This window comes from Chinchilla lanigera, unplaced genomic scaffold, assembly GCF_000276665.1.
Source record: "Chinchilla lanigera isolate Chin_1 unplaced genomic scaffold, ChiLan1.0 scaffold00038, whole genome shotgun sequence".
Taxonomy (NCBI): Eukaryota; Metazoa; Chordata; class Mammalia; order Rodentia; family Chinchillidae; genus Chinchilla; species Chinchilla lanigera.
The window spans coordinates 20,874,579-20,885,138 of record NW_004955439.1 but is presented as its reverse complement, the minus strand read 5'-3'; the positions used below and the strand labels follow the sequence as shown (position 1 = coordinate 20,885,138).

Here is a 10,560-nt window from a genome sequence, read left to right as displayed (position 1 = left end):
TTTTGTTTTGAGAGACAGTCTCCCCATGTAGTTCAGGATCCTTAAAGATTATATTTTAAAAGCCTTGGATTTAGCACTATATCTACCAAAAATAGTTCTTTTTACTCCCATGTGATTTCTACTTAAGCTAAATGTCTTGTAAAGAAAATACAATTTCTGTATTTTTCAACTCACAACTTTGCACTTATAGTTTTCCTTGTCTGCAATGTCCTTTCTATATATTTCCATAACCTGTTTTTCCAGATTCACCTCCTAAGATGTCTCTTCTATAATGAAGAAGGATTTTTTCAACGTGTTTTCAGAAAATATCAAGCCCATGGAAAAGCTGAAAGAATAGCTGAAGAGAACTGATATAATTTTACCCAATTTGCAATTGGTGATATTTTTAACATCTGCTTTTTTTTTTTTGGTACCGGGAATCAAACTCAGGACTTTGTGCTTGCCAGGCAGGCAGGCATTTGTGCCGCTGAGCTACATCCCCGGCCCAACATCTGCTTTCTATTTCTATGTATATTTCCCCCTGAAGCATCTGGAAGGTGACATTATGACAGTTCATATCTGGCATGTATCCCTAGGGACCTTCTCCTCCTTGATTACATTACCAAAAACCGTTTATCATCTTAGGAGTCAGGGAACACTTGCAAGGGATGACAGTGTGCTTTGGCGGTCCTGTGGCAGAATCAGGAGCTTCCTGGATGTCCTGAAAAGTTTTTAACGTTTTGTAAGTTTTTGTCAGAGGCTTAGAGAGAGCTGTACACCATCAGTTTGGCGGCTCACGGTTGGAACTCCCCCGGGGCAGCCATCAACCTGCCCCGCCTCTGCTCTGCCTCGGTGTGCTGACGTCCTCGCAGCAGCCTATTTCTTTCCTTGGTCTGTCGCTCATGTTTCTAGGGCCAGGCCAAAGTGAATGTCAGGTGCAGGAAGACTGAGCCTTCATAATGACAGAGTTGGGGAGCACCTGGATCTTCCCCATCGGCTGGGGAGTGCATCTGTGACCGGCACTGCTGTAACAAGTGCCGCTGAGTGACTGACAGAACAGAAATGCATTGTCTCAGAGTTTTGGATGCTCCAAGTCCAAAATCAAAGTATAGGTAGAGCCACACTCTCTCCAGGGGTCATCTTTTCCAGGCCACTTTCCTTGCTTCTGGTGTTGCCAGTGATCCTAGGCTCCCTTTGGCCTGAAGATGCATCACTTCTCCATCCTCCTATCTGTCTTCCCCTTGTGTGTTTCTGCCTCCAGTTTTATTGGGCATGGTGGCACACTCTTGTAGCCCCTGCAACCTAGGAGGCTGAGGCAGGAGGATCACAAATTAGAGGCCAGCCTGGGCAATTTAGTGAGACCCTACCTCAAAATAAAAATTAAAAGAGATGGTGATATAGCCTTGGTATCTATTCCCAGTACTATACAACAAAACAAACAACAGAAACAGAACTCTACTAGTCTTTCTGGATTGAAAGCCCTCCTCTACTCCAGCATGAATTCATCTTTTTTGCTTTTGTTTTTTGAGACAGACTAGCCTTGAGCTCACTATGTAGCTCAGGCTGACCTTGAACTCTAAGTGATCTTTCTGCCTCAGCCTCCCAAGTGCTGGGATTACAGGCCTGTACCACCACACCCAGCCATGGTAGGGAAAATTATGAAAGACTTTGAAATGCATTAAAAATATTCTTGGTAAGCTTTCACGGAAAATTAGTGTTGTCTAGTAAACCTAACAGAGTTCCAAGATCCCTAGTACGTACCTGAAACGATCAGGTAGAACAGAAACATGAATGCTTTTTTTCCCTATATATATATGTGTGTGTGTATATATATATATATACTTCTGATAAAGTTTAATTTACAAATTAGGCAGAGTAGGAGAATAACAATGGGGGCTGGGGATTTAGCTCAGAGGCACAGCGCTTGCCTGGCAAGTGCAAGGTTGTGAGTTTGATTCCTGGTACTGGGGATAAACAAACAAACAAACAAACAAAAAAATAGTAAAATACAATTATAACAACATATTGTAATAAATTATTTAAAACTTACAAATTATTTATTTCTAGCATTTTCCATGTAATACTTTTAGATCAAGGTTGGCTGCGGGAAACTGAAATCACAGAAATGAAAACCACAATAAGGGGAAATTAATGCATCTGATTGTAGGGTGTGCTGTGTTTCTTATGGTCTTGGAGGTATTTTGCAACTCTGTAAATTGTAGAATGTTGATGATAGATATGATTATTTGTCTTTATTTTTTTATTTTTATTTTTTGTCTTTTTGAGACAGGGTCTTGCTATGTAGTTCAGGCTTGCCTTGAGCTCACTTTGTAGCCCAGGTTGGCCTCAAACTCACAACGATCCTCCTGCCTCAGCCTCCCTAGTGCTGGGATTACAGGTATGCACCACCATGCCCAGCGATTACTTGTCTTTAGAAGTGCAAATACACTGGATGTGCAGTTGATTTTTGACCAACCTTCCAACTATTAGGAAACTTTCTATATATGTGTTGGACTTTCTTTGGATTCTCTTTTGAACCAGTTGTACCATGTCACTGGATCTCACATTAATGATTAAAGAATATCTTTGACATATGTTCATCTTATATTTGCATCTGAGCTACAATTACACTTTCTTTTAGATATTATTATTTAGCAGTAGTTTCGTTAGTGTGTTTGCTTTCTTTGTAGTGCTAGAGATTGAACCAGGGCCTTGTTCATGTTAAGCAAGCTCTCTACCATTGACCTACATTTCCAGCCCTAGCAATATTTTTCATCATTTTAAGAAGTAGCATTGGCTCCCCCCATCCCCGTCCACCATTGTGGGAAGGTCCCTCTGGACTGGGAAGCCTCACTGAGCTGTCTGGGACTCTGGAACCTCTGGCTCCAAGCCCTGCTACCACTGCAGGAAGGTTGCTCCAACCCAGGAAGCCTCAGCAATGACCCCAAATCCCAGGAAATGTAGGAAGAATTGAAAATGACAAAAAGAAGGAGCAAAATGCAATCTCAGCCCTCTACCCCATCCAGAACAAGTCCAGGAAACATCAACATGGAAGAACATGGAAGTCACACAACTGAAATTTCTGAAATGATAGCAACTGATGTAAAGAACCAACTACATCAGGCTATAGAGGAAATCAGATCAGAAATAATCACTAAAGTAAAAAAAGAAATGACAAACATAATGAAAGAATTGCTCAGTACCAAAAGAAGACATAGATAAAAAAAATAGAGGAACACAGAAAATGATGGAAACCTTGAATGAATTATTGGAATTAGAATGCATGAAACTGACTTAAAGAGAAATCCAGGAAATTAAAAATTCCATGGAAAGCTGGCAAAAGCACTTGAACAAAATGGAAGACAGATTTTCAGACTTTGAAGAGAGCACTGTAACTACTGATCATGAAAGGAAAGATCTCTTAAAAATAACAAGGAACCAGCAAATAATAATTCAACAGCTGCAAGATGAGGCAAAGAAAAACAATATAAGATTAACAGGTGTCAAGGAAAGAGCAGGAGGCAACATGAATGACATAGAAAGACTATTTGTAGAAGTAATAGCAGAAAATTTCCCAAGAATGGGAGAAGAACCTGACACAGAGTTAAGTGAGGCATATAGAACTCCAATTAGCCATAATCAAAGTAAATCTACGCCCAGTCACATAATAATCAAGATCCCAGAAATTCAGCAAGAGAACAGAATGTTAAAAGCTGTTAGGGAAAAGAAATAGATCACCTATGAAGGAAAACCTCTCAGAATCATGGCAGACTTCTCAACACAAACCATCAAGTCAAGAAGAGCTTGGAGTGAAGTATTTCAGGTCCTGAAAGAAAGTTACTTCCAACCTAGATTGATGTACCCTGTAAAACTATCAAAATTGATGGAGAAATAAGATACTTCCACAACAAAGATCAACCGAAGAAATTCATGACCACCAAACCAACCCTACAAAGAGTATTGAAAGATATTCTACAAAAAGGTAAAAATGACCACAATTTTAAGATGAACAATAGAAAAGAACCACCAAGCAAGGTAAGCAACTAAACAGAGGGGGAAGGTACAGAACTAACAGCAGAAAAATAACATGACAAAGATAAGTCAACACGTATCAGTAATAACCATTACTGTAAATGGCCTCAATTCACTAATCAAAAGAAACAGACTGGTAGAGTGGATGAAGAACAAAAGCCAACAATATGCTGTAAACAATTAACACATTTAATTCAAACAGAAATCCATAGACTGAAAGTCAAAGGGTGGGAAACAATACTCACATGTGACAGAACCCAGAAAAAAGCAGGAGTAGATACTGTTTTCACACAATGTCAACTTCAAACCAACAATGATCAAAAGACAAACAGATGGTCATTACATTCTTGTTAGGGGGAAACTGCAAGAGAAAGGGATAACAATCATAAATATATATGAACCAAACATAGGAGCACCTGAATATACAAGGCAAATTTTAACAGACACAAAAAATCAAATAAGCAGCAACACAATCATAACAGGGGACTTTAACACCCCATTGTCACAAAACTATAGATCAATTAGATAAAAAAACCAGCAAAGAAATAACACAAGTAAAACAAACTTGTGAACAAATGGACTTAGTAGACCTTTACAGAGTATTCCACCCAAGAAGATTAGAATACACATTCTTTTCAGCTGCACACAGGACATTCTCTAAAACAGACCATATACTAGCACATAGAACATGCTAAGTAAATGCAAAAGAACTGAAATTATCCCAGGCATATTGTCAGACCATAGTGCAATGGAATTGGAAATTAACGGCAAGAGAAATCACAAAAACTCCATAAACACATGGAAATTAAATAATATCCTCCTGAACAACCAATGGGTCACAGATGAAATCAAAGAAGAAATTAAACACTCTTTACAATCAAATGAAAATGCAGATACAAACTACTGCAACCTGTGGGATGCAATGAAAGCAGTTCTCAGAGAGAAATTTATAGCAGTGAATCCCCACATCAGGAAAACAGAACAAATACAAACAACTTTATACTGCACCTTAAACTTCTAGAAAAAGAAGAGCAAGTCAAGCCCAAAGCCCAAAGAAGGCAGGAAATTATAAAGATCAGAGCAAAAATTAATGCAATGGAGGCTAAGAAAATACAAAGAATTGATGAATTAAAGAGTTGGTTCTTTAAAAAAAATAAATAAAACTGATAAACCCCTAACCAACCTTATCAAAAAAAGGAAAGAAAAAGCTCAAATCTATGCAATAAGGAATGAAAAGGGTGAAATCACTACAGATCCTGTAAAAATTCAGAAGATCATTAACATCTACTTTGAAAATCTTTACTCTCATAGGATGGAAAACAGAGAGGAAATGGAAAGATTCTTAGATAGATATAAACTACCAAAGCTGAATCAAGAAGATATAAAATTTCTGAATAACCCAATATTACACAATGAAATTGAAAATGTAATCAAAAACTTATCCACAAAGAAAAGCTGAGCTCCTGGTGGATTCACAGCTGAATCCAACAAAAAATTTAGAGAAGATATAATGCCAATTCTTTTTGAACTCTTTAATGAAATTCAAAGGGAAGCCATTCTCCCCAACTCAATCCTGAAGGCAAATATTACCCTGATACCAAGACTAGAGAATGACCCAAGCAAAAAAGAGAACTATAGGTGAATCTCCCTAATGAACAGAGATGCAAAAATTCTCCTTAAAATACTAGCTAATAGAATATAGCAAATCATGAAGAAGATAATACACCATGACCAAGTGGGATTCATCCCAGGAATGCAGGGATGGTTCAATATATGCAAATCAATTAATGTAATATACCATATCAATAGAGCCAAAGCCAAAAATCACATGACCATCTCAATTCATGCAGAAAAAGCTTTTGATAAAGTCCAACACTCATTCCTGATAAAAAACCCTACATAAAATAGGAATAGATGGTTTTTACCTCAATCTGACCAAAGCCATCTATGACAAACTACTGGCTAACATCATACTAAATGGACAAAAATTGAAATCTTTCACTTTAAAATCAGTAACAAGAAGGGATGTCCACTATCAGCACTCCTATTCAATATAGTTTTGGAAGCATTAGCCAGAGCAATTAGACAAGACAGAGAAATAAAAGGAATAAATATAGGAAAAGAAGTAAAATTATCATTATTCACAGATGACATGATACTCTACATAGAAGACCCCCAAAACGCCACCAAAAGGCTTACAGATTTAATAAACAAATTCAGTAGCATAGCTGGATACAAAGTCAACACTAAAAAATAAACAATATTCCTATACACAAACAGCAAACACACTGAGAGAGAAATTAAGGAAACCATGCCTTTCATGACAGCATTCAAAAAGTTGAAATACTTAAGAATCAATCTAACAAAAGAAAAGATCTAATTGCAGTGCTCTGAAAAAAGAGATTCAAGATGATTTTAAAAAATGGGAAGATATTCCTTGCTCCTGAATAGGAAGAACCAGCATTGTGAAAATGGCCATGCTCCCAAAATTGTTATATAGATTTAGTACAATCATGATCAAAATACGTCACAGATCTAGAGAAAAGACTCCTAAAATTCATGTGGAATGAGAAGAGACCCAGAATAGCAGAAGCAATCCTAGGCAACAAAGGCAAGGCAGGAAGTATCACATTCCCTGACATGAAATTATATTACAAAGCTACTGTGATAAAATCAACACGGTATTTGCAAACAAAACAAAACAAAACAAAACACAGATTTGAAGATCAATGGAACAGACTAGAAGATGCAGCCACAACCACAAATACATTCAGCCACCTTATCTTTGACAAAGGAGCCAAATATGTTCAATGGAAGAAAGATAGACTCTTTAATAAATGGTGCTGGAAAAACTGGATTTCCACATGCCAAAGACTACAATTAGACCCATGCCTGCACCAAAATAAAGTCAAAATGGCTTAAAGAACTGAATATTACAACAGAAACGCTAAAAACTAGACCCATGCCTATTATCATACACCAAAATAAAGTCAAGATGGCTTAAAGATCCAAATATTAAAACAGAAACCCTGGAGCTCCTGGAAGAGAAAGTAGGTGGAAGTCTTGAAGACATAGAGGTAGGCAGAGAGTTCATGAACAAAAACAAAACTGCATGTGAAGCACTTCAAAGAATCAACAACTGGGATCTCATCTTGTTGAACAGTTTTTGCATATCAAAAGAAATCACCCAGCGGGTGAAAAGGACACCCATGAATTGGGATAAAATTTTAGCCAACTGTCCTTCAGACAAAGGACTCCTGTCTAGAACATAAAGAGAATTTAAAAAAATCAGGCTGCCAAAATTCAAAGACCCAATCCAAAAAATGGGCATCTGAGATGAATATACACTTCTCAGATAAAGAAATACTAATGGCAAATAAATATATGAAAAAATGTTCACTATCATTGGTCATTCGAGAAATGCAAATTAAAACAACACTGAGATTCCATCTCACCCCAGAAAGAATGGCTATCAGTTAGCAATCAACCAATAACAAATTCTGGAGAGGGTATGGGGAAAAAGGAACCCTTCTCCACTGTTGGTGGGAGTGCAGACTGGTGTAACCACTGTGGAAATCAGTCTGGAGATTCCTCAGTAAACTAGGATTAGAGGTCCCACTTAACCCAGCTATTCCCCTCCTGGGCACTTTTCCAGAAAAACTGAAAACATTACATCACAGTGATATATGTAAACCTATGTTTATAGCAGCACAATTTGTAATAGCTAAATGTTGTAAAGAACCGAAATGTCTATCAACTGAAGAATGGATAAAAAAGATGTGGTTTTCTTATATGATGCAGTACTACTCAGCTCTAAAGAAAGATAAACTAGAGGCTTTTATAGGTAAATAGATGCAACTAGAGACCATACTCACAAGTGAAATAAATCAGACTCACACGTGGAAACACTGTATTCCCTCCCTAGCATATGAATCTGAAAGAGCAAAAAATATCTGAGAAATCCAATAGATATTGTGAAAGGGAAGGAAGTGCTCACATAGGAAAGAACAACTGGGATGAGGGAAAAGAGAAAAAAGAAAGAAGGGAAAAAAGTAGATATATTTATATACGTAAGATAGCTAAGGTAACTGTACTACTAACTTCTGTTGGTTTATTGAAAAGAACAGTTAATGTGTAATTGTTTGATCATGCTTACTTGTCTATATCTGGTTATCTGAGTAATTACTTTGAAAATAACAATATGTAATATAACAACCATTGTTAATTTCCTATCACCGTTTTGAAATTCTGTATCACTTTTATTGCTTTTATGTTGTTTCGCTTATGCCTTTGTGTTATGCCTTTTGTTTTTGATATTTTCTCTTTAAAATTAAAAAAAAGAAAAAATATATGTATATACATGGATAGCTGAGATAAGCGTATTGGCGATGTCTATTGGTTTATTGAAAGGAACAGTTAATGCTTAAATGTTTTTTTCCTCTTGACCAATTTTGCATTCTTATATCTGATAATGGGAAGAACTAATTTGAAGACAACAATATGCAATATAGCCACTATTGCTAAATTCCTACCATCCTGTTTAATGAAGCTCTGTATCGTTTCTAATTTTTTATTACTTGTTATTGTCTTTAATTGTTGGATCAATCTTGCATTCCTACATCTGGTTGTCTGAGCAGCTTCATTGAAGATAACAATATGTAATACAACAAGATTGTTATTTCGTATCATCTTGTTTTGAAATCCTGTATTGTTTTTATTGTTTTTGTATTATTTTGTTGTCTTCATTGTTGTTATATATTCTCTTTAAAAAAGAGAAACGTCAGTTTTTGAAAGAATTGATGACACCCACGCATTCACTTATTTTTTGAAACAAGGTTGCTTTATGTAGTTCAGGCAGATCTTGAACTATGTAACTTAGATTCGCCTTGAACTCCTATCAATCCTCCTGCCTCAGCCTCCCAAGTGCAGGGATTACAGATGTGCACCAACATGCCTGGCTTGGTGATACTACTTTTAATCTTTGATTGAGGTGCTTCTGCCAGCTCTTTTCATTGTGAAGATATATTTCCCCCTTTATTAGAGAAATATACTTTAGGGGGCAATACTTTGAGACAAAGTTAATATTCTGGTTCACAATAACTTTTCAAGTGATGGTATCAGCAATGACCCTTGTCTGTAAAAATCAGAACTCCGGATTACCAAACCATGAACCCTTTGTTGATACCCACAGTTCACATGTGGGCTCTCACCCGGAGCCATCAGAGCTGTATAATCCTTGCAGGAGAGCACACTGGCTATGTCGTGGGCTCTGGACCGCCTGGACTGTGCTGAAACTCTGCCTCTTTCATTTATCAGCTGTATGACCACCTACTTACTCCATGCCTCAGTTTCCTTATCTGTAAATGGGTGAAATAAATGAACCTCTTTTAAAGTGTTTTTAAGAGTAAGTAAATCAAAGTCCTAGAACTCTAGTGGGTACTTGATCACTTGCTCCACAACTGTCAGGTACTACCGCATACTGCTCGTGATTATTTAACAAATATTTCAGGTCTAGCTTTGCCACTTATCAGAATGTTCTCAGTTCTTCCTCAGTAACAAGGTTCCCACCTTATAGATTTGTGAAGATTCACGCTTAAGTGCTCATTGTAGTGTCTGTCTGGTGTGGAATAAGCACTGAAAAGATTGGTTGTCATAGTGATTTAAAAAGTTTTGCAGTGCTGGGGATGAACTCGGCCTCCTATAGACCACGTGAGTGTTCTACCACTGAGCTATGCCACCAGCTTTGTGTCTTTATTCACTGCAAAGGAAGTAAGTTCTTGAGGGGGTCTTTTCAGTTTGTCCTCTATGTGCGCTGCCTGGCTTACAGCCAGTCACACAGTATGGGCCCTATGGGACAGCTGAAGAAGCTTTGTTGGGCGGCACTTGCTGGAGAGTCACACTTCTAATCATGCCGATGGTGCTGTACCTGTGCCGCCTTCCGCGCCAGGAAGCCCACGCTTGGGAAATCACGTCCCCAGAGAAGGCGGCGCGAGGTCCTCGGGGCACAGGGTGAAAATCTCCATGTGGGGCCCAAGAAAGCTGTGTTCTTACCTCGCACGGATCGGCATCAACGCCGCTGTGCTACGGAATTTTTCGCCTTGGCATTTTGATCTACTCTACACTGCTGATCGAGGCTGGGCACACTTGTTCACGGCGCAGCAGGCGGGGAAACCGAGGCCCGGGTGCGCGGACCATCCGAGCGCAGAGGCATCGGAAGACACCTCACTCCCGCGCCCCGCCCGCGCCGCTTCCTGTCCCGCCAGGGCGCCGCTCACGTGACCCGGACCTGGGCGGAGCCCCGCGCGCCGCGATCACCTGAACAAGGGAGTCACGTGAGCTGGAGGCGGGGCGGGGCGGTGCCGCGCCGGGGCGGTCACGTGAGCGATTCTGGGGCGCCCAGCGGTGCCGAGCCGCGCCGCCTTGCTCCGCTCCTTCTGGTGTCGTCCCTCTCGGGCTCCACCTCCGAGCCGTGCAGGACGCGGCCCCGGACCCCGCTGCCCCCAGCCCGCGTCCGCTCCTCGGCCAGCTCCGCAGCGCGGCCGAGCGATG

General features: G+C 39.4%; 1 protein-coding gene across 1 annotated transcript in view; it reads left to right on the top strand.

The window, feature by feature from the left end:
- Nucleotides 1-10,379: 10,379 nt before the first annotated feature.
- Nucleotides 10,380-10,560, top strand: part of Igf2r (insulin-like growth factor 2 receptor) — a gene marked incomplete in the record, with an annotated part of 119,845 nt that continues 119,664 nt past the window's right edge. The window contains 1 exon segment of the mRNA XM_013517350.1: nucleotides 10,380-10,560. Within this exon segment, the coding sequence (XP_013372804.1) occupies nucleotides 10,558-10,560 (3 nt within the window).